General features: G+C 39.4%; 1 protein-coding gene across 7 annotated transcripts in view; it reads right to left on the bottom strand.

The window, feature by feature from the left end:
- UNC79 (unc-79 subunit of NALCN channel complex) overlaps positions 1–25443 on the bottom strand; it is a 135871-nt gene that overhangs the window by 56725 nt on the left and 53703 nt on the right. For 5 of the 7 annotated variants that reach the window (XM_087725792.1, XM_087725805.1, XM_087725819.1 and 2 more), the window contains exons 21-32: positions 23751–23833; positions 23016–23164; positions 19762–19919; positions 18544–18725; positions 18166–18367; positions 16821–17000; positions 14948–15010; positions 13954–14240; positions 8429–8611; positions 6865–7027; positions 4902–5054; positions 2589–3824 (exon numbers count right to left, since the gene is read on the bottom strand). In XM_087725792.1, the coding sequence (XP_087581918.1) occupies positions 2589–3824; positions 4902–5054; positions 6865–7027; positions 8429–8611; positions 13954–14240; positions 14948–15010; positions 16821–17000; positions 18166–18367; positions 18544–18725; positions 19762–19919; positions 23016–23164; positions 23751–23833 (3039 nt within the window). The remainder of the gene's footprint in view (positions 1–2588; positions 3825–4901; positions 5055–6864; positions 7028–8428; positions 8612–13953; positions 14241–14947; positions 15011–16820; positions 17001–18165; positions 18368–18543; positions 18726–19761; positions 19920–23015; positions 23165–23750; positions 23834–25443) is intronic. The other 2 variants (XM_087725801.1, XM_087725811.1) reach the window with 1 other exon arrangement.

Genomic DNA, 25443 nt, shown 5'->3' with positions numbered 1-25443 from the left:
GAAGAGATTTCAGGACAGCAGTTTTTGGCAGTTTTGAGCACTGGGAGAAAAGGGATTAGCCTTCTTGCTCATAACCATAGTGGAACCTTTTAAAGGATACTAGGTTAACAAAACTCCCTTTCTAACTATTCTCAGAAATTATTAACCACCTTAAAGCTGTTAAGAGACCTTTGGAATGCAACTTTTAAAAGTCATTGGGTGAATTTATCTTCTGAACAAAGAAAAAAATAAATGTAAGCTTTAAAAAATGAAACAAACAGCAAAAAGCTAAATAAACTGTATCTAAGAAAAATTATAAATGGATTAAGAGTCCAGAGAGATTTGGAGTATTGACTTTGACTATAAGATTTTGGAATTAACTGTGAAAAATAAATAGCTTCTCATTGGAAAGAGATTTATTTTGGCTAGCTTGACTATTATAAGCCATAACAAAGCAAGCTACCTTATGATTTTAGAAACCTGATGCTAGAAGGGACTAAAGATTCAAAGCAGAAGGGGAAAACATACATCTCGATATCTGTTAAATGTTAAAGGAGATCTTTAAAAAACGGAGCAAAAAATTAGCTACAATATCCACACTATCAGTAATGATGTCTGTTTCCATGGATGTCCAAAATTCATTAATAAAGGAATGACATATATAAAACAAATTTTAATTCATAAGACAGAAAAAGTACTGAAAGTGGAACTACAATAGAGAACAAGGTAATGATTTGGAAAAGAAAGGCCTTATTGGATATAAAAAAGAAACTGATGAAATTTTTAAAAAATCAAAAGAGAAATACAAATGATAAATCAAGAGAATGACCAAGAAAAGGTTTTATTATTGGATCTACAAAAGAGGCTTGTGAAAGCCTTGAAGAAATCTATGCAATGGGATAAAGAAGACTTAAATAAGAATATAAATCCTATGATAATATTTCATTGAATTAAAGATTAAAGAAGTAAAAAGAAGGAATATAAAGTAGGTTTATTTGATCAAAGTCAAAATAAGCCTTTTTCGCAAAGTTCTGGGTATCTTTTATGGGCATTTTCTGACATCATAAACAAAGAATGAAATATGGGATGAACAGATATCTGTAGCCTTATAAAAGGTACGAACTACTACCAGATAGTTATATTAAGGTTGAATGTCATTTCTTTATATATTTTTTATTTTTGTTTATTATGTACTTTATTTTTTCTTCTTTTTCTTTTTTCTTGCACTTTTTATTCTTTTTTCCATTTTCTCTTTCTAGAAGTTTAGTTCATATTAATTTTTATTATTGTAATAAACATTCTTCATAAACCTTATATCTTTAAAAAAGAAAAAGAAACATTCTGCTATATAGAATCAAATTCTATCCTATGACTGAGCCTTCTACAGAATATGTTGTGTTGGAATATGGTACGTTAGCTGTGATGTTGCCTGATTTATACATTCCAATATCTGAACCATTTACCAAGTGAATGCATCAGATAAACCTCCAAATTCCAACCATGTTGTCTGAGTGAAACTGGACCCTCCAGGCATTTGGATTACATGTGCATATTACCCCTATGTCCATATTGCAAGTGTCTTCAGGAGCAATTGTTACTTGAGAGATATGGGGATGAGGTGACAGTGTTCATATGATGAATAGAGCCAATTTTGCTGAGACAATTGGGATGCGGATAAAGTACTACATCTACAATTCTAAATACATTTCACTGCAGCCTTATAGTCAATGATTTAACTCACAAAATTGAAGACACAAGAGCAAGACTGAAAGATATGATTGGAACATTTTAGGAAAGCAGGCTGGGGGATGATCATGATGATGACTTTGACGACGACAACAATAACAGCAACAACAACAATTACTACTAATCTTAAACCTGGAATAACATTTGTCATCTACTTTGGTTAACACTGATTACTGCCATTCTATTCTTAGTCTACTATTCCTCTGGAAGAATTGCAGAATATATATGAAAAAATAAATAACCAAGTCTTCTTCCAATATTTTCAAGTTCCAGAAAAGTGGCAAATAGAAAATTTGAATAACCTACCATGAATCAACTCTTTTCCACACCTTTCACAAAACCTTTATTGTTGAGGAAACGATTAAGCTGATAACAAAGAGAGCTCACTAGAAATAAATGACGCCTTACTGATCTTTCAACTTTCCCTTCTCTCCTAAAGGCTTTTGTTTAACTTAGATAGTTTGGTTAGGAAACAGATCTGGAAGAAATGCTGACTTCCAATAAGGAAGGACCTTACTGTGAACTTTACTCAGATTCAATGTTTTCCAGGGGTGAAATTCAACAGGTTCTCACAGGTTCTGGAGAACCGGTAGTGGAAATTTTGAGTAGTTCGAAGAACCTGTAAATACCACCTCCAGAGTGGAGATTTTGCAGTATCCTTCCCCTGCCACGCCCACCAAGCCACACCCATAGCACCAGTAGTAAAAAAAATGAATTTCACCACTGATGTTTTGTATTTCTTTATATTATAAATTGTTATTTTACAGTCACTCAATTTTGCTATGGTCTTCTTCTTTGGGGGAAAAAAAGCCAATGTGATAATTAGATCATTTCAAAATGCATAGGCAACTGGTATTGCTCACCTGTCTCTTTCTGTTCTCCCAGCTTATCCAAGATGTTGAAGGAAATGTCCAGGTATTCTCTCTGGATGGCACTCACGGCAATCTTCCTCTGCTTCCTCTGTCTAGGAACGATTTGGATTTTAAATTCTGACTCTTCAGCTTCTTCCTCTTGCTTTGGTTCTGTACTTTGTTCTGTATCAGATTCTGCACTGGCATCAGGCTTTTGACTTTCAGCTTGGCTATCGGAGTCTTCAGGGAGCGTAATAAAGACCGTTTTCCCAGTTGAACTCGGAAAGGATCCAACAGGCTTAATATCTTCTATGCATAATTCAGAGTTATCCTCAATGGACATCTCCGAGAGAGCAAATGATTTTTGAAGCAAGTCCCGTTTTTGCTTTAGTGTCAGGGGGCTGCCAGGGGATATCCCTTGGACATCTTCTGGTTTAGCTAGCTCATCAATACCCTTTTGACTTTCAGGGGTAGTTGGGGGAGTTTTGTCTTGTGCAAATGATACAAAATGACTCACTTCACAAGGGGTTACAACCTTGGAACAGTCTTCAATGCTGAATTGCACCAGGGGCGTAATGCTAAGACTGAGGATAGAAACGCTGGTAGGACTTGATGGCGAGGAGGCAAGGGTCATCCTAGAGTCAACGTCACGCAACTGACTTGTGAGATCAGTCTCTTCCTCATCACTTTCCACTATTCTAAGAGGAGGGAGGGTCTCAAAAACTAAGGAGTCGCTGTCTGAATTGGAAACAACAGACTGCTTTTCGGGCCCTGACGTTGAATCAGACGACAGATCTATGAGATCTAAGTCCTCCTTTAGAGGAGAAGTTTTAGCTGGTGAATCTATGGTCACTTCATATGGCTCCATGCAGTTTAACCTGACTTCTGGTATAATAGGTCGTCGCCTTGTTTGACTTCTTCCCGGGACAACTGGAATATTTTCCTTCTCTCCTGTGTCTTGTTCTTCTGTTTTGGTAGAAGAGTTTTGCTGTGGTTGTCCATAATCATTCTGCCTCAGTGTGGTGTAAGTGGAAGCGGCAGGTGGCTTTTCTAAGTCACAGTGGTCTATGCATGATTTCCGACGGTGCTCGTCTAATGTAAACAACAGGGAGTCTGCATTTCCTATGTCAAGAGATTTTTGTTTTAGAGAGCGCAGTTTCCTTTTCTGAATGCTTTCTTCTCTCATACAGCGCAGAATATTGTCTTGCAATATGCCCGTTTCTCTATATTCAGCCAGTTCTATTTCACCTAGAATAGAAAAAGCTGGTACTATTCCATTCAATATCATTCTGCATTTCCATATTTAAGCTATATTGGCATTTTAGGTAAAATTCCTGTTTATAACCTCAAGACTACATTGAATGGATGCAGATCGTTCTAGTCCTAGTTCTAAAGAGATTTTCCAGGGTGAAACGTGAAATCAGTTAACAAGAACAAGATGGCAACATTAATACATTAATTTTAATATTAGTAACACCAGGCTTGCCATCTTTTATACAGTGACTGAATCATGCCTCAGTACAGTTATTAATTCTGAGAATATTTTCATTTATAGAAAGATTGTAAAAACAGAAAATCTAGTGAAGATTTCCCTGTTTAGCGACTAGATATTGAACAGGAGAAAAGAAAAATAACTTTTATGATATTCTAAATTATAAGGGACTCAAACTCCCAGGGCTGACAGCAATACAATAAGCTATTACTTAGTATTTTATAAGTGGCAATTTTATTGCATTTTATTTTAAAATATCCAGAATAAAGAGTGCAATTTAAATATATCTAGGAGAAAATGACTGAATTGATGTTAAAAGTTCAGACTTATTCAGGCATATAGCATAATTAAGACTTGTATGCTGGCTGCTATTCTCATGGGTGGATGAGGAAGATCTGAAGAATGCTAACAATAATATTTGGCTATAATACTACTAGATCAAAACACAAAATTAATACTAATGTGCTTATATTACAAAAAGATTGGTTTCCACTGAAATTATAAGAAACTGCTTTATTAAAAGTGCAGCTGGCAAGTGGAACAATTCCCCATAAAGGTGGTATTTTGTCTTTCTATGAGAATGATATTTTTCTATGTTGGATTTCCGAGATTTCTGCACTGAATAGGGGGCTGACTATAGACAATCTACAAAGTCTCTCTGTGATTTTAAGATACAGATTTTGATATGCTTGCTCACCTTATCCCAGTTCAAGTCAAAAATATTCACAGTATACCAAGCAATAATCATATAATCATAGTATTTCCAGGCAGAAGCTTTGTGTCTAACATAATAGTACTTCCCAACCCTCCCACGCTCCCAATGATATACATACTTCTTTGAGCATTCATCTCAACTGGCTGATATTTCACCACTTTGCTGCCTCCAATTCTTTTCAACCTTGCGAAGAACGTTTGTGAGTCTTTATTGCCTGTTCCAGTGGGTGTATCATGAATGTCTGATTCATCAAAGACACTGTCTTCCTCTGCTTGAAAGATAGGTAGGCAACAGTATTATAACCCTCATCTAATAAAAGGTCAACTATTTTCAGACAGCTTAAAGATACATCACAACAGCCCAGTGGTGGGTTCCTATCGGTTCGGACTGGTTCGGCCAAACCAGTATGGTTCAGCGGCCTGGGTCACTGGAACCGGCAGTGACCCAGGCTTGCCAAACCACCCGAACCAGTTCCCCAGGCAGCGCCATAGGTGCCACTATCTGGTTTTTTGCTTCTGCACATGCACAGAACAATTTTTATTGCGCTCTTTTCAATAAAATACAAGATATGTTCATCATAGTAAGGCAGCATCATATACTTTCAGTTCCATCAAATTAGCTTTATAATCCAGCTGGGAAATACAAAAATGACTTGCAGATTGCACAAGGACTACAATTGTCTCAAATCAAATGCCATAATAATTCCAGAACTATTCTTTTCAAAAGACTGATGAAGACCTAAAGCAATGCATTCAGTAGTGCTGTTAATAAAGGTATTAGTAAATGTAATCCTACTAATGTGCATATTTTCTCAGAATGTGTGACTTCAGCTACAAACAAAATCCTTCTCATCCTTTTCCAAATCACAGCCATGAAACAAGCATCCAGCAAAGTGCCAAAGGACTTTGCTGGAAAGGATGTAGTCTGATCTTTTTGTTTCCTTCCTAGTTTTTTTATTGTCTGTTTTGAATGGCAGTGTAAATGTGGTTTATCTTTATATGTCTATTGATGGCTGATTTGTCTGAATGCCAAGGTTCTAGGAATTTGCTAGAGTTTCTTGGATTTAAATTTGGTCTAGGCTGCTCACAGTTATCAGGCAAAACTATGGTTGAGTCTAGGGGTGGGTTCTGGCTGCTGCTACTGCTGGTTTGCTCAAGGATGTGCTGCGTGTGTGTGCACATGCTTGATCCACACTATGTGTGCATGCGCAGTACTAAAAATGCTTTTGCGTATGCTCAGAAGCAAAAGACAAGATGGTGCTGCCTATGGCCCCGCCAAGAAACCAGTTTGGGGGCATGGCAGGCCAAGTTACTATCTACTCATCTGAGCCGGTTCGAACTGGTAGAAACCCACCTCTGGTTGAGTCTGTTCATATGCTGAACAATTAAGGAGTTTTAATACTTTTCTTTGTTATATTATATGGAATGCATAGGTAGCTGTTGTGGCGCAGCAGGAGCCGTTGGAGCTGCCGACAGACTCCGATAGCGAGGGGCCCTATGAGTCGGCTCTGGAAGATGTGGAGGACTCTGGATAGGGTTCAGACTCCGAGCAGGGACCAGAGAGGCTGGTTGGCCACCAGGAGGCGCCTGAGGCATGGAGCAGTGGTGAAAGCCAAAGGGAGTTTGTCCCTGACGTCGGAGACGTGAAGACGTCAGGCCCTGGAGCAGTGGGGAGGAGCTAAGGGAGTTGGTCCCCGACACCAGGCAAAGACGGGCAGATAAGCGCTGGCAGCAACTACAGAGATATAGAAGATAATTGGGGCCAGGTGGTTGTTATTAGGCTCCTCCCAAGAGAGTATATAAGAAGAGACTTTTGCAGGACACAACCGTTATACTAAAGCTGGAGAAGCTCTGGTGTGTATTTCTTATCTGTGGAAGTCTGGGTTGCTGCCAAAGTCTTGTCTGTATGTTAATTACTGTGAATAAATTGGCTAGCAGTAATCTTGTGTCGGCGTGACTCACCGTATGGAGGGGGGTCAGAACAGGTAGCATAGGTTTTTTCTTTAAAAACTGAACCTAAACAAGATGATGAAAATAAAAAAATCTTCAATGATATATGGTAGGAACCATATGATGTAATACCTTTTTCTTTCTCACTGTACCGGCTTACATTGCTGTTGTCACTATACAAAGGACCTGCTGTGGCATGAGGCTTGCAGCTGTGATACTGGGCATTTAATGTGTTGATAGTTATATGGATGAGACTCAGCACAATTTTACTGATATCGCAATCTCTGTAAGGATACTGAGGGAGGGAAGAAGAAAGGAAGGAAATATTTTTAAACATTGTGATTATTTTCATTTATTACATTGTAATTTCTAATATTTTAATTTGTTCCGAAAAAAAATCTACAAAGCAGTAATTTTATTATTTCAGCTCTTTTATTCTTTTAGCACGTCATAAGCCAAAGGAAGAACAATTATGATTAACAGTGCTAAGAATGAAATCGTGTTTGTACTTTAGTGATAGGAAGGAATTGTAAAATAACTTTTAAGTTATTCTTTGCTTTTAAAAGTAGCATCTGATTTATTTATATATTAAGGATAAGCAATCCTGCATTCACAGATGATTCCAGAAGCTTCCCATCTACAGTCTCTGGGGAAGCTGGCAGAGCCAAATTCCTCAAAACTTTTTTTCATTGTTAACATTTTTATTGAGTTATAAGATAAGAGGCAAAATACAAAAGAAAATAGGAAAACAACAGGGAGGTGGGAGAAGAGTGAGGAAGGAAAAAGAAAAAGAAGCATTGACTTCAGACTCTCTGTTTCAATAAAATAAGGCATTAACATCAAATCACAACTTTTTGTTTTTTCATAATAATATAAACTAGTCATTTCTATAAGGATCCATCAGTAAAACACAAAATCAAAGTTTCATTCTTTTCCACTTCAAGCACAAAGTTCAGAAGTGGTTTCCATGTGGAAACAAAAGTATTCATATTCTTTTCTTCAATCCAGTCAATTTTGCCATTTCAGCCAGAAGCTTCCCATCTACAGTCTCTGTATATATATATTTCCCAAAGCCAATTTTCGACATTTGGGAATGACTGAAAGAGTACAATGGGTACCGTACACAAGTGGTGGGTTCTGGACCCCGGCGCATCTGGTACGCTGTGCATGGGACCAGGCATCCTAGACAGACATGCGCACTGTGCACACATGCGCATGCCACACCCAGCCGCCCGGCGGAGGTCACGCAGGTGCCGCACGCTGTGCGCGCGTGCACAGTGGGGTGGTTGCGGTATTAAACGCCCATAGAACGCAGGCGGGCAGGTGGGCAAAACGAGCCACCATACCAGTATGGTGGCTGCGTCTCCCCGCTACTCCTGGTATGACCATACCGGGTCGTACTGCCCAGAACCCACCACTGCTGTACACCTGTACAAGTTTAAGGAACCCATTTTGTCTTTTAAAATCTTCTCCTGTTTTTTTTTAAAGAGAAAAAAAAATTAGCTCCATCTTTCAGTGTTTTCCTTAATCAAAAGCCATGCCTCCTGAAGCCAAAACAGAGAATGGTGAAGATAAATTTAAGGTAACTCACCCCTAATATGTATTAAGCTTTAATGGACTCCATAAAAACAATTGTTCTGAAGTTCTTATGAGACATAGATTTGGAATAACTGAAAGAAATAAGGGAAGTGCTTACCTTATATAGGATGACAAGCAGGGCCTTCAGCCACATCTGTCGAATGTGAGGCTTAAGGGACCAGAGGGAACAACGAGGGGGCTGCTGGAAATAATGTCTAAGCTGAGGGCACGTGCAGTACTTCAACACCTGAGCCACCAAAGGAAGAAGATGCTTCCCTAGGTTAATGTTGTAATCCATCACCTAAAATTAACATTAGATTAGAATTTAGAACACTCTTTAAAAAGGAAAAAAACACTATTTGAAGTATCTTGTAAGCAACACTTCCTCTTCCCATTGCATGACAAAATAGGAATCAATGCTCACTATGTTTAGCAGGTATCTTTGCACGAATTAAAACTATACGCTTCAATATCATAAAGTGTTCACACAAATGTACATGCAGTATGTGCCATGCTATACCATTCTATACTATATCATATCATACTATTGAAAGAGTCATTTTTAATTGCTATCACTATGCCTGCCATTTTACAGGATAAATGTCCTAACAAAATTCGGTCTAAAAATGAATGATAGTGAAAAGTCCCCCCCCCTCGCTCCCCGCAATAGTGTGGAAACATAAAACAATAGCTGTAAAGCCAAACAGATGAACAATGATAGTCCTGGAATTCAAGCTATTATTATGTAACGTTTCACTTAACTATTCAGTACTCATGAAAGGGATGTGGTGGCTCAGTGGCTACCAGAAAGTCAGCAGTTCAGCAGTTTGAATCCCTAGTGCCATGTAACGGAGTAAGCTCTCATTCCTTGTCCCAGCTTCTACCAACCTCGCAGTTTGAAAGCATGTAAAAATGCAAGTAGAAAAATAGGAACCACCTTGGTGGGATGGTAATAGTGCTCCCTGCACCTTTGGTGTTTACTCATGCCGGCCACATGACCACGGAGACGTCTTTGGACAGATTTGGATTTGGATTTTATTATATTTATATGCAGCCCTTTTCCCCCGAAGGGGACTCAGGGCGGCTCACAATTCAAATCAGGGAAGGGGGGTACAGACAAAAAATTTAAAAACGAAACATAACAATGCATAGTTTAAAAACATACAACAGTCATACCATTCGAGACGGGGGCAACAGCTCTTTAGCCCCAGGCCTGTCGGAACAGCCAGGTTTTAAGGGCTTTGCAGAAGGCCTGGAGGGTGGTGAGGGTTTGAATCTCCACGGGGAGTTCATTCCAGAGGGTCAGAGCAGCCACAGAGAAGGCTCTCCTCCGGGTAGTCGCCAGTCGACACTGGCCGGCGGATGGAATTCGGAGGAGGCCTAATCTGTGGGATCTAATCGGTCTAGTGGAGGTGATTGGCAGCAGGCGGTCTCTCAAGTACCCAGGTCCAATACCATGAAGGGCTTTATAAGTGACGACTAGCGCCTTGAAGCGTATCCGGAAACCAATAGGCAGCCAGTGCAGCTCGCGGAGGATAGGTGTCACGTGGGTGAACCGAGGTGCACCCACGATCGCTCGCGCGGCTGCATTCTGGACAAGCTGAAGTCTCCGAATACTCTTCAAGGGCTGCCCCATGTACAGCACGTTGCAGTAGTCCAGTCTAGAGGTCACAAGGGTGCGAGTGACTGTTGTGAGGGCCTCCCGGTTCAGGTAGGGACGCAACTGGTGCACCAGGCGAACCTGGGCAAATGCCCCCCTGGTCACAGCCGACAAGTGGTGTTCAAAAGTCAGCTGTGGGTCCAGGAGGACTCCCAAATTGCGAACCCTGTCTGAGGGGCATACTGTTTGACCCCCCCAGCCTGAGAGATGGAACACTTGGCCAATTAGTAGGAGGGAAACACACCAGCCACTCGGTCTTATCCGGATTGAGTACAAGCTTGTTAACCCCCATCCAGTCCCTAACAGCCTCGAGGCACTGGCACATCATGTCAACCGCTTCACTGAGTTGGCATGGGGCAGACAGATACAGCTGCGTATCATCCGCATACTGATGGTATTTTATCCCGTGCCGTCGAATGATCTCACCCAGCGGCTTCATGTAGATATTAAACAGGAGGGGGAACAGGACCAAACCCTGCAGCACCCCATAATTCAGGGGCCTAGGGGTCGATCTCTGCCCTCCGACCAACACCGACTGCGACCTGTCCGAGAGGTAAGAGGAGAACCACCATAGGACAGTGCCTCCCACCCACACCTCCCGCAGTCGTCGCAGAAGGATACCATGGTCGATGTTATCGAAGGCCGCTGAGAGGTCAAGGAGCACTAGGACAGAGGCATAACCTCTATCCCTGGCTCTCAGGAGATCATCGATCAATGCAACCAAAGCGGTTTCCGTGCTGTAGCCAGGCCTAAATCCCGACTGGAAGGGATCTAGATAATCGGTTTCCTCCAAGGACCGCCGGAGCTGAAAGGCTACCACTTTCTCATCAACCTTCCCCACAAAGGGGAGGTTGGAGACTGGACGATAGTTGTTTAAGATGGCTGGATCCAAAGATGGCTTCTTCAGAAGGGGTCTCACCACCACCGCCTTTAGAGCGGGGGGAAAGAACCCCTCCCGAAGGGAGGCGGTAACAACCGCCTGGATCCAGCCCCGTGTCACCTCCCTGCTGTTAGTGACCAGCCAGGAGGGGCACGGGTCCAGTACACATGTGGAGGCACTTACAGCTCCCATGGCCTTGTCCACGTCCTCAGGGGTAACAGCTTGGAAATCAATCCAGAGATGTCCTTCCAGATTCTCCCCTGGTGCCTCGGCTGGCTCTGCGCAATTGGAGTCCAGGTCCGTCCGAAGCCGAGCAACTTTATCCGCGAGGAATTGGACGTAATCCTCAGCTCTGCCTTGCAAAGGATCGCTCGTATCCCTCCTATTTAGGAGGGAACGGGTTATCCTGAACAAGGCGGCTGGGCGCGACTCAGGGGAAGCAATCAGAGAGGCAATGTGTGTTCTTTTGGTCGTCCTAATTGCCCGAAGGTAGGCTCTGATGCTGGATGTTAAAAGCGCTCGGTCTGACTCAGACTTACTGGATCTCCATCGTTGCTCTAGGCGTCTCTTTCGGCGCTTCATCTCCCAGAGTTCCTCAGTAAACCAAGGACCCTCCTGGATCCACTGCCTCGGATCGGCCGTGAAGGCGCAATCCGGTTAAGAGCCCCTGCCGCTGCTGAATTCCAAGCAGCGCTGGCTCTTCATCTTAGAAATAGAGATGAGCACCGCCCCCTAGAGTTGTGAACGACTAAGCACGCATGTGTGAGGGAACCTTTACTTTTACTCATGAAATGTATGAAAAAGGAGAGTGGAAACAAATAGGACAGCCTCAAATTCCTGAACGTAAATATGTATTCCAACTATCTACTCTCCTGATTGATTGATATTCAGTCCTTCATTCTGAAGGAGATTTATTCTGGTAAACACCGTGACCCGTCAAAACCGCGCTTGACTAAGCCGCGCCCGATTAAACTGCGTCACTGACGTCATCAACAGGGCGACAACAGCCAGCGCAGAGAAAGAAGGGCGCTTTAAATAGCACTTTGAAAGCAAGCCAATTCAACTTAAGGTAAGGGTTAGGTTTAGGGTTAGCTTTAGGGTTAGGTTTAAGGTTAGGTTAAGGGTTAGGGTTAGGTTTAGGGTTAGGTTAAGGGTTAGGGTTAGGTTTAGGGTTAGGTTAAGGGTTAGGATTAGGTTAAGGGTTAGGTTTAGGGTTAGATTTAGGGGGGTTAGGTTTAGATTTAGGGGTTAATTTTAGGTTTAGGGTTTACAGCGTGCTTCTGTCTCTGCGCTGTTGTTGCCCTGTTGATGATGTCAGCGACACGGTTTAGTCGGGCGTTTAGTCGAGCGCGGTTTTGTGGTGGAACCGGTAAACACATAAACATGCAATTCCTTGTGTAGTCAGCACTCCCATATAAATCAAGAATCCTTTCAGTATCCACATATGTACAGTACTCATTTCAAGCTGAATCTTGATATTGGGAATCTCTCAGCCAAATGATCAGTCCCTTGGTAGTTTGCCTTAGCCTGAGCTGAGAAGGGGAACATATGGCACTTCATATATTGCTGAATTAATACTCCTAGAACCCACACCATTATCTGATGTGACCACAATTGCTACAGACTGTAGTGCAGCAACCTCTAGTGGGTCATAAGTACTTCATCTTCAGCCTGATAATTAATTTATTCCTGCTATAGCTTGATATCACTTTGCCAAATGCTTTCCAGTCACAGTGATAGTCACTTTCAAGGAAAGATAGACAACACCATCTGCTAGACTGGCATCCAAAACAATAATTTGATTATTATATAGTGCATCAGTTCTTGCTACTAGAACATTCCTTTCCAGAATGCTGTTACAATAGCAACAATGAAAAAAGAGTAGCTGTGAGAAATGTTTCATTCATGCTCTCTGAATGAAACCTTTCAGAATTAAACTGAGCACTAAGGGACTGTATCTTAGGCATATCTTTCTATCTTGGTCTTATCCACACTCTGTTTTGTATGTAGGCATCCTTTGCAAGAATTGTGAGGCAAAAAACCAACTATTATTGCAATTTGGCCATACTCACAGTTTAACAGAATGGTCCCTACAATAGCTTGCATTAAAAGAATGTTTAAAGTATTAGAAATAAGTCTTCCAAAAATGAACAAAATTAAAAATGGTTGAAGTGTTAATCTATTACAAATGAAAATGCATCTAGCCTATTACACCATGGTCAAGGGAACATAAATATTTATTTTCCTATTACTACTACTATGTTCATGTTGGAAGCACCTTGGCAGGTGCTTCCAGGTTGAAAGGATTAGCCAGTGACATCACTGTTGCCCAGGAGATGCCCATTTCTTCTCCTAGCAAGCTTTGATATTTCACTTTCCGATCTTTTCTCATGTGCTATGAGCAACCTGGATTCTTAGGGCATCAAAGGAAATAGGTAACATCTAAATACAGGCTAAATCCAAAGACTGATATGAGTTTCACTTGCTTTTGCCCCTTTCAGTGCTTGACTGCTACTCTGGAATTAAATCGTTAGTGTAGTTAAATCTTTAGTGTAGTTTCTTTCTTTCCCACTCATATCTTCCAACTTAATCAAAACAAGACTCTTGTTGCCTTATAAAATAACACAAACATTGAAATACAACAGCAGCAAGACAAAAACTATACCTAAGTAACATTTTATAGTTACTAAATCCATAGCAGGAGGATCTCCTTTATCACATATTTAGCTAATAGATAGCTAGATAGACAGACAAACAGACAGACAGATAAACATATTTAAATGCCATTCTAAACAAAAAGAAAGACCAACCCCATATAATAGAAGCCACTGTCATATCTGTAGTTACCTAAACATTTGCACGGAAATGTGTTTATGTATGACTGTGTATAAGCACTATGTACATAAATGAGAGATTAGGACTTTTTAGAAACAGTGCACATAACAGTGCCCTTTTTTCTTTTCATACAAATAAATACCCTGTGTGCTATTGAATTCTTCTGATTATGGCTATAAATTTCATTTTCAGGAATTGCAATAGAGGTTTCAGCCAGACCATGAGGGATAATTTGACAGGTTGTGCCAAATACATAAATCCAACTCACTTGTGCAATTCCTGCAATAAAGGCATTAAAGCAGGTTGATATTCGCATCTTCTGAGGTGCAATCATGAAGCATCCTTCCTGTTGATCGTAGCCCAGCAAAACATATAAATGGCGTTTGACTGTATTGAAGGCTTTAGCACTGCTGATATCTGATTCTGCACTGCTCTCATCCTTGGCCATAAATTTCATCAGCACGGTAATGAGTTGATGGACAGTTTGATGATCAATCCCAGCATCCTCTGGGAGAAGGTCCTTTATGGTATTATCATTCTCTGGAGAAGGCTGCCCTGTTAGCACAGAAAATTTTAAAAAAACCTGTAATATAGAGATTATCACTGGGAAGAAAGGCTAAATGTCTCTTTTAAAGGAGGTTTAAAAATGGCAGCAAAACAGTGTGTGTGTGTGTGTGGGAGAGAGAGAGAGAGAGAGAGAGAGAGAGAGAGAGAGAGAGAGAGAGAGGTAGGGAGAGAGAGAGGGAGAGAGAGAAAGATGTTTCCCACCAGAGGCCAGTGGAGCTGACAGCAGATTCAGACAGTGAGGAGCTTGGGCAGAAACATGGGCCAGTCCTGGAGTCTGGGAAAGGCTCTGATGAGGGCTCTGTGTCGGAGACAGAGAGGGGGCCAGAGCCGTATGCCAGTTATCAGCTGCCTTCAGAGTCAGACTTCAGTGAGGCAGACAAACAGCTGGAGCCTGTTGCCAGTATGCGCATCCGCAGAGTTTTCAGACGAAGGGAACAGCTAAAGTACAGAGGTCGACTTGGGAGTAACACCACAGGTGGACGATGAATGGCTACTCCCAGAGGACATAAAAGAGGAGCGAAATGGGAGTGGAGTTTGCAGGAGACAATTAGTTCACTTAATTGGTTCGTGGCTCTCTGAGGCTCCGTGCCAAGATCCTTCTGACTTGTACTTTTGACTAGTAACAGAATATCCAAAATTAAAAATTATTCTTTTCTTCTTTATGTAATTACAGAACATATAAAGGCCACATTTACCTTGTGTTTTTTCTGGTGTTCCACCAAGCGCTGGAGCAGATTGTTCGTGTCTGATCAGTCTTGCTGCTTAAAACAATGGAAAGCTATGGTTAGCTTGCATAGAGCTGTGGCATCTTCAGGAGCCATTGCTGTATTCAATGGAGTGTCATATATGCCTTGTGCAGAAAATTGAGATATATTCTTGCAAAGCTGGAAAAATTCCGAACTTTGCAAATCAGTACCACTATGCTATATTAGAAACCCACTGTCAATCAATGTGGGCAATACTGAACTTGAGGGACCAGTATTCCCACTGGGCACATATATTTAATAATAATAATAATAATAATAATAATAATAATAATAATAATAATAATAATAATAATAATTAATAAGCCCCTGGGTGGGGCCCGACTAGTAACCAATGCCAAATCCGGCGAAACAACTGGCCGCTGTGATACAATTGTACAATAATAATAATAATAATAATAATAATAATAATAATAATAGAAAGTTATCAAATTTATATGCCACCTGACTGCAAATGACCCTGGATATTTTCAAATTGTTAAAAACATTTAAAGGTTTAATTTACCTAAAACATCATAATAGTCTCTAATTAATACTGCACAAATATCACTGTTGCCAAACAATATAATGTATTACTTGCATTTTATCATAATACAGTAAAAAAAATATTTAAAAACAAGGAAACAAGCCAGACATTAAAACAGGTGAAGAGCTAGATCTTCAGATCCCTTTAAATTATCAATGGGTAATTTATTTTGAACACATTACTAGTTGAATTTTGGGGGAACCTCTTTCCAGAGGGCATATACTGCTGTAGAGAAAGCATGCTTCTGGGGTCCGGATAGATACCATTGTTTAATCAAAGGAAACCAAAGCACACAACCCTGCCAGATTCAATCTGCTGGGCAGATACTATGGGAGACAGGCATTCCATAATCATGCGCTATGCTCTGTAGGGCTTTATAGGTAACAACCAGCACCTCAAATTGCACCCAGAAGCAAACTGGCAACTAGGGCAGCTGACAAAGCAGAGATGTTACAAAGGCACACTGAGACATGACCATCACTGCCTGCCCTGTTGCACCATGGGTGATCTTCAAGGGTAAGCTCTATGTATACTGTATGACCTCAAATAAGCAGGTAATGTCACTCAGTAGTTCACGTAGATGTTAAAATATCTAGTCAGCTTTATGTTTTTAACAGTGGACAATAACATTGCATCTGAGAAGATGCACATCAAAGAAGCAGTATTTTCCCAGTGTTTAGAACTGCAATGTAGTAATCGGTGGTATATTATATATAACAGAAAACAAAAAATATTTATAAGCATAGATCTGAACAGAGCAGAGAATTTTTTTTTTGCTCTACAGGTATGAGTCACGTATACTTGCGAAGCTGGGTTGTTATTAATTAATTAGTAGAAAACCATGGTTATGATATTTCCTAATAATCATGTCATGTGTGTATGTAACCATACACACGGAGAGATATCACATGCACTGATTTCTTCTTTTTGTAGAGAGGCACCACTCACAAATAGCATATATATTATGATAAGCCACCAGGAGTCTGGAAGAATTTAGCAGCTTGCAAATGTATTAAAACAACCAACAAAATGGCTTTAAAGAAAAGGACTTGTTTATAAAATAATAGTGGCAAACAGAAATAGATAAAGTATTTTATTATTCTATAGATCACTATGATCTTTCAGTAGCATCCTGTAAACTGTGAACAAAACAATCAGTTAAACCAAATGTTTTGTCAGTTTAATCAAATCTGGCCAAATCCTAGATTTCATCTCCACCTAGTGGCAATTGTGCAACAGAATTAAAATGGAGAAAAAACATAAAATAAAATACTCAACGGATTTTGGTTGTTAAGGTTTCTGGAAGAGAAAGTGCCCTCTTGGATTCTGCTGGACCTTTCACACTGTCTCTCAAAGAACGCACGCTCTTCTGCCGATTCCGAGCAAACCGAGCTCTCTTGATCTTCCACATTGCTGTGTCACTTAAGTTGGCAACATTGGTCCGGACCGCTGTGATTGCTTTTCAAACAGGATTAAACCAAATTTCATTTCATAGTCTAACTTGTAAACCCATATCTTCCTAGCACAGTTTTCATGCTTGGCTTCAAAAATGTGCATTTGTTTGTAACCCAGGACTTTCAAACAATGTGGCCTATGCTTTCAATTTCTCTTCTACAGAGAGATAATGTATGGGGAGCACAGAATATGGCCCATCCAATATTAGCACATGCTTTTTAAGCTGATAGGTAAAGGTAAAGGTTCCCCTCGCACAGATGTGCTAGTCGTTCCCGACTCTAGGGGGCAATGCTCATCTCCAGCGCTGTCCAAAGATGTCTCCATGGCCATGTGGCCTGCATGACTAAATGCCAAAGGCGCACGGAATTCTGTTACCTTCCCACCAAAGGTGGTCCCTATTTTTCTACTTGCATTTTTACATGCTTTTGAACTGCTAGGTTGGCAGATGCTGGGACAAGTAATGGGAGCTCACTCCATTATGCGGCGCTAGGGATTTTGAACCACTGAACTGCCAACCTTCTGATTGACAAGCTCCATGTCTTAGCGCACTGAGTCACTGTGTCCCTTTTTAAGGTGATAGAGTAGCTTAAAAAAAAAAAGAAATGATATATGACTGATAAATATTGGTCCAGGAATAAGGCATGTAACTACATGTTTCTTCCATAAACTTTCATATCCAGTTTTTACAAAGTTGTCTTAGGTATTCAAACCACAGATTCCATGAGACCCAGTTTTTGCCTTGGATGTGATAGGAAACCACAATTTAAGTAATACAACAGTACCACTAAATTTGGCCTCAAAAACAGAAGGATCATGAAAGAGTTTACAGGGAAATTCTGGTTTAATAAGCTATACTTTATCAGGACAAGATCATTACTTCTGAACTAGGTCCATTATTTTCTATTTCATATAAATTCTTTGAAGCAGTAAAGGTATTTTATTTGTGTTATATTGCCAGCGTAAGGTGTGGTGCCACACTCATCAGTACCACACCAATAACTGGAGTAACTGGCCAAATATTACCAGAATTATTTCCACAAAGGGAATATACAATTTAAATATAAGGGTTATTCACCATAGATATGCACTTTTTTTTCAAAAAAGAAGAGAGATTTTAGTTTAGAACCCTAACTGTTAAAAAATAAATCATGTTACCAAGCTTTCTTACTTGTTGGGAAGGGGAATTCCTTGTTGCAGTCCAAGTGAAGCTGTGCCTCAAGAGAGAGTGTCTCAAACCGATTCACAAAGAATTCCCAGCTCAACGCTGGAATATCTTGCTTGAGAAAATGTAGCAGCAAAAGCTTGCTGAGAATAATGGGTCTGTCTTTGACAACAGTATCAAACTGGAAATCAAGACAAAGGCATAGTCCCTAAAAAGAAGAATAAAACTTATAACAGCAATTACTTCGAGTTATCAAAGAAGCCACCAATATCATCATAGAGTTTGAGAGGTTACACAAATGGATTTAACTTTAAATCTAGCAAGGAATTTTAAGCCTGCAACTTATCTGGGACCGAGTATCGTTTCTTCACTGTTTTAACATACCTGCAAGGCTGGCCTTTTTATGGTGTCTAGCAGAAGCCCTGCTCTGGTGGCCACAGCTGGATTCACATCCTCCACAGCAGTCAGAAAACAACAAAAGGCATGTGCCAAGGAATATTTCAGTAGATGGTTTTTGGTCACTGAGTGAATATCCAGGAATCTACACAACACTGCTACTTTCTCCACTGTAGGTAAACAGCAAATAAAGAAGCATGTTAACTGAGCCACGGCACCTTTTGTGGGAGAGCAATCACGAAAGACTATCTAAAATGTTTGTATCTGCATTTCAGAACTTGACCAGTATAAAGCAGAATTGCTGTTGGATCATTGTGAAAAGCCATAGGACTCATAAGTTCCTAGGGAAGTCCATTCTCAACTGTCCTCACTATTCATAGGTAACAGACTGCATAGTGACCAGAAAGTGACCTGACCCGGCCAAAAAACTAAAATTTCAGATCACAAGCCAACTAATCCAAGATAAAAGCATGTGGACTTGGGGCCATGGTTGCCATGGAGGCCTTGAATTCAGGGGTGAAACGCTCCCAGGTGAAAAGCTACAAACGCCCAAACCGTTTGTAAAAATGCTACTGATTTGCCTGAAACGGTAGTAAAAAAAAAAATACTTTGAAAAGTTCTGTAAAAGGTTCCGACAATCACATGGCACAGCTGATCGTCAGGACTTTTTTTAAAAAATAGCATTTTTTTACTACTGGTTTGGGCAAAATGCTAAAAAAAAGTTTTAAAAAGGTTCCAATGATCAGCTGTGACAATCAGCTGGGCTGCCTGATCGTCAGAACCTTTTTTTGTAAGTGAAGTCCAGCTGCTTTTGAATTGTATGTGAATCAGTTGTGTAGCTTTTGTGTTATTTTGTGTAAAGTGTGATAGTTGGCTTTTGAGTTCTCTGCGACTCTATGGGGTTCCTCATGTTTCCTCCTGGTCACATGACCGCCAAGCCACACCCACCAGAACCAGCAGAGAAAAATTTTGAATTTCACCACTGCTTGAACTCCTTGAACTCCTAAAACATCTGAGTCACCCACCCAGAATTTTTTAAAGATGCACAGCCATACAAACTTTTTAAAGTAAATAAAAAAACATAAATAGGTGGTTTTTTTACTTATACCAACATCATCTAAGGGGGAATTCATTAACATTTCAGGGAAGATTTCCTTAAAATGTGCACATTTTGGAACCATAGATTTCATCTGTTAAAGGACATACCTGCTTCAAATCTAACTTTCCAGTCTTTGCTATTGAAGTTGGCATTGATTATTGTCCAGAAAATATCAGCTCCATGAGGCAATGAAAGAGCATGGAGAAGGAGTGGCACTGCTAGTGAAGAAAGCTGGGAGAACTCTGATTTTACAACTCTCCATAAGCTGGGGACAGACGAGAGAGGAGAGGCAACTCAGAACACATGATCATGATTCAATGAATAGATTGCTAGTTTTGTTACTTTTGCTGCTACATCAAGCAGAACTGATTTCTGCAATCAATAATTATTTTATTTTAAATCAAGGTGCTCAGAGACTTTGTTTGTTCTCTTTTTTTCTTTTATGATGGCTCCTAAGTCAAAGCAGTCTAAACGTTTTTTTAACAATACATCCCAAGTAATTGCTATAAAGCCACAGTCTTTGCCTTCTACACCCCCTACTGGAGATTTGTTAACGAAAGAATTTCTTTTTGAAACCCTTAGAGAATTTAGACAGGAAATGAAGCAACTTATTTCGGAATTATGTGATAAACTTGATGCCAAGATTGCTCAAACAAAGGAGGATACCATCGGGGTTATAACTGTGATGACAGATTATATTGCAGGAATGGAGGATAAACTGGAACTTTTGGAAAAAGCCAATTCTAATCTGACAACTAAAATTGAAATGTTGCAACAGGAAGTTGAAAAGGCAGAGAGACAACTTGTTATAACAAACTATAAAAAGACTGCGTTTGCAATAAGAGTTAGGGGATTGCGTGAAAACGAACAGGAGAATTTGAAGCAGACCTTTTTTGAGGCTTTCAGTCGTTTGGTGGGAAGTCCGGGACTCAACTTTGATTGGCAGATCCAAAAAATTTACCGCCATAATTCGTGGACAGCAAAACAGAGACAGCTTCCGAGAGATATAATTATATATTTTGCCACAAAAGAATCCAGAAACGCGATACTACAAGAGTTTTATAATAACAGGCTGAGAATTGATGGACAGGGCTTGATTGTTTTTAAAGAAATACCACCCCAAATGTTAAGAGCCAGGAGAGACTATGTTTTCCTAACTAAAGAACTTAGAAATAATCAGATACAGTATAGATGGGAGGTGCCATTTGGTATTACAGTTACACTTGATGAACAAAAACATCGCCTCAATTCAGTTTGTGAAGCTCGGGACTTTTACTACAAAATCCTAAAGGCGGGACTTCCTGAATTACCCTGACTTGGAGAAAGACAAGGAGAAGTAGAAGAGAAACAACCAAACACACAACTACAAGGCGGGAGGTATCATTTTTCCCCTCCGGAAGGGCAGAAGGGCAGAGAACAAGGATTTAGTTATGCTTCCAAAACATTTGCTTAATTTTAACCTGAATAATACTTTGTGACTCTGTCTTGTATAAAATGGTATAGTGGTATATCGATGAAGAGACATTAAGGCTGAAAGAAATGATGCTGATTTCCTCGGAAAATATGCTTTATGGGACTTGAAAAAGACTTGATGGATAATTTTGAATTTTTATATAAGTTGTTTATGTTTTATTCTTTAGGGTGAGGAGGGCGGAGATTGTGATGCTTTTGGATTGTGGTTTAAGTTGAATGGAGTTGGGAAGGGTGGCGCAGACGGGAGGGTAATGAAGGTTTAATTAGAGCTTATTTTGAGCCAGAAAGTATGTTGATTTTTATCTGAATATAATGTTTGGAAGGAGATACTCAGGGAGTTCGAAGGAAGGCGGAGCAAATATGAGAGGAGTATGGATGATAATAAAATATATATGTGGACACGGGTAGAGGCAGGATGAGAGGAGTTGGAATGGAAACCGAGAGAAATATTTGAGGTGTTTAAATTGCTTTATAGAGAAGAAGGTAAAAGGGACAAATTAAAGGTACGCATATTTAGATAAAGAGATAAGGCCCCTAGCTAGAGTAGAATTTTATTTGATTAACTCACTTGGTTTCAACATAGTTTGAAATCCTGCAAGTAATAAATTAATTGAGATTAGGAATGATGCACACTGCTTAAGTTTTAATAATGATGGGAAGCTGAGCTTAAGGTAGAGAGTTTATTGATTTTTCCCTTTTATTTCTTTTTTTGCGTTCCCTTTTTTATTATTTTATTATTTTTTTCTTTTTTCCTTTCTTTTTTATTTTTTAATTTCTAATCTAATTGGTTTTAATATACTCCAGACTGTGCTTGATAAAGAGTTATGTCGGGAATGGGACCTGGGAAGTCGGATGGGGGCTAGGGAGGGGGGTTCACGGGGGGGAGGGTGGAAATATAGAATCAATTTCCAAAACAATGAATGCACTTGTATACTGTTGCTCTTCTTTCTTTTTTTTCTCTTTTCCTTTTATTTTCCCTTTTTTTTCTTCTTTTCTTATAATTTTAGTGTAAATTGCAATCAATAATTTTGTGCCCATAAATATGTGGTAAAGCATCTCCCCCTAGCTATGGTGCAACTCTATTGCCTAAATGGTACTTTTTAATTAGGAACCAGAAATAACTTCCATCTTTTGGTCTTAAGCTTTCCCCCCCTTTTCTGCTTCTGGTGGAAAAGATCTATCAAGACAGCAAATAGGATCTTATATCTGCATCAATGCCATTGTAGACAAGAATTCTGGAAAAGTAGATCATTACATTTCTTTCAAAGCTGTTTTAACTTTAGGCTCCAAAGTAGAATTGATTTCAATTCTCTTAGTTCAAATACTTAATGAGTCTGCCCTGTCTACAATTTTGTACTTCAGATTTGAAGGAATCTCTGGGGAAAATGTTCTCTGATAATCTATTTGTATTTTAGCGGCTCTGTTCAGCTTATATGGCATCCACAGTATTATTATAACCAATGACAGACATATTAGGTAACTTATAATTCCCTACAATGGTCTTTTAATCAAGTTCCCTAGAGCACTATGGAAAATTGAAATGGTGGTTCCAAAACCCAATTATCCATTAGAGAAACCCCAGAGCAGGCTTAAGTGTCTGAATATATGGTTGTTCAACCATGCTTTGGGCCAGTGTTTCTCAACATTGGGAACTTTAAGATGTGTGAACTTCGACTTCGGAATTTTCCAGCCAACCAAGGTTGAGAAACATTGCTTTGGACTACTGATGGGTATAGCTCCAGCCTTTATCCACCTATATGTTGATTTAATGTATTTAACAATTTCAGTCCAGATTACACCAAAATTAAAACCACTGATTTATGGCCACCAAAACTTGTTTGGGGATAGCCTGTGAACTTATTAAGCCTCCTCTTGATAACATTTATACCTGGCAATCAGCATGTGGTCCTGAATATATGCTAGAAACTGAGGATAGTTCTTCTTTGCAACGTATAAGCATTCCCCATGAAGGCAAAGAATCTTCAAGCAGTTAAGCATGTTAAAGATAATATCTGGCTCTTCAAAGCGTGCCATTTCCTGTACAAAATTTGGTAAATAATATATGGTAAAATTAATCTTGGATTCCACCAAAAATAATAAATTACAAACTAAAACAAAATTATAACGATCAAAACATAACTTGATTTAGTAGATATAGTGAAGGAGAATTAAACGTATCTAAGAACTTAGATACGTTTGATTCTCCTTCACCAGTGGTGGGTTCCTACCAGTTCGGACTAGTTTGGCTGACTTGGTAGTACCTTGGCGGCCTGGGTCACTGGAACCGGCAACGACTCAGGCCTGCCACACCCCTGAACTGGTTCTCCTGGCGGCACCATAGGCACCGCCATCTTGGTTTTTGCTTCTGCACGTGCACAGAGCATTTTTGTTGTACTGCGCATGCATACATGCACGTTATGTTCCTGAGCAAACCGACAGTAGTGGCTACCGGAACCCACCCCTGTCCTTTACTATATATTTTTCACTTTTTGATGCATAGATGCATAGACTGTGTTCTAAAAGATTCCATACAAGTCTCAAAAATGGTGCTTTATTGAGTTTTCTGTTCTAAATTATTAAATTCATAAAGATATTTTGAAATAAAAATAAATGTGAAACTTACCTGCAATATTGTATATATGAGTTTCAATGTCACTGGGAGCTGCTGGTAACAAAATTTCCTTTCAGTGTCATTTTTTATGGGTGCTAAAAATTAAGATAAAAATTTACAATATTTTTGAAAAATAAGTTGAAACTGTTCAATTATGATTCCCACATATGTGTATATATTTTGCATTGAGTAGATCCACAATTCTACATCACTCTTGTGTTAAATAAAGCTTTGATACTTTAATGGCTTTTCTTTATATGTAGTAAAGTCCTGCAGGGCATGCAAACCTTCCAATTACTTGATAATTAATAATTGCTACTTGAATTGGCTCCTAATTCACTGTATAGTTTTGTTCAGAAACCCCCATTAATAACATTTTCAGATTTTGTGTTACCCCTATCCTATACATTCTTGAACCCCATGTGAAAATATTATCTGATGGGAGCAGAATGACAGATCATTTTGGTCACATTTATTTATTTATATATATATTTATTTATATATATATATATATTTATTTATAAGTCCCCACATAATAATGGGGAAAGATTCCATCTAGGAATCCACATGATATTAGATGTTCTTCTTTCTTTTTCTGTTTTATTATTATAAATAATAATTATATTATTTATTATATTATTTTTACATTATTGCTTGCATTTTAAATTCAAGGATATTGCCCTTTATTGAATACTATTATCTCCTCTTGAAGGAATTAGGTTGGAATTAGGAAAGTCTGTTAAAGGAATAGCTGAGGCAGAAAGTTGCAGCTACGATGAATGTAACAAGACCATGGTGAAATTAAGAATACGAAATAATACCAACACATAATGTGTTGGTTCCCTTTTCTTCTAGTATTGACATATAGGCTGGCCTGTTCCAATTTTTGACTATGTTCTCTGGCATAGTTCGGTTATAATCTTTATAGATTCTTCTTCAGTTGTTTGGAATATTTCTATGGCTATTCCATAAATTCCTGTATTCTTCTGATTTTCACATTCATTCTTAACAACACATTTGATTTCATGCTACAGTTCTCTTTGTTCCCTATATATAAAATTCAGAACTTCAAAGTGGTTTCTGATGTTCTCCTTAAAACTGGTGGATATGTGCTCAAGATCATAATATGGAAACTAGTTGGCTTTCTTCTTTAGCTTAATGGGAAGCTTTCATATTAGCAGTTCATGAATTCTTCCACAATCATCCCCTGGCTATTTTTTTGCTGTACAACTGAATTTTCTACTTCCCTGTAGCAATAATATAGTCGATCTGATTTCATTGAATTCAAGCTGATGAAGTTCATATACAACACATAGAAATCATTCTGATTATAGGTAATCCTTGATTTATGACCATAATTGACCCCAACATTTGTGTTGCTAAGCAAGACAATTGTTAAGTGAGTTTTGTCCCATTTTACAACACATAGTTGTTAAGTGAATCAATGAATGAATGAGTAACATTCATTTTTTTAATTAGGAATTAAAGTGAGTAACATGGTTGCCAAGTGAATCTGGATTCCCCATTGACTTTGCTTGTCAGAAGGTTGCAAAAGGTGATCACATGACTCGTAGACCCAACAATCTGGGTCCTCATTTTACCGACCTCAGAAGGATGGAAGGCTGAGTCAACCTTGAACTGGTGAGACACGAAATGTCAAACTGCTGGCAGCCGGTGATCAGCAGAAGTAGCCTGCAGTAGTGTA

Source organism: Thamnophis sirtalis, unplaced genomic scaffold, assembly GCF_051295495.1.
Source record: "Thamnophis sirtalis isolate CommonGarterSnake01/CBP01778 unplaced genomic scaffold, rThaSir2_p1.2 scaffold_1, whole genome shotgun sequence".
NCBI lineage: Eukaryota > Metazoa > Chordata > Lepidosauria > Squamata > Natricidae > Thamnophis > Thamnophis sirtalis.
Note: the sequence above shows the minus strand (reverse complement) of the source record. Positions and strands in the feature narration are given on the sequence as shown.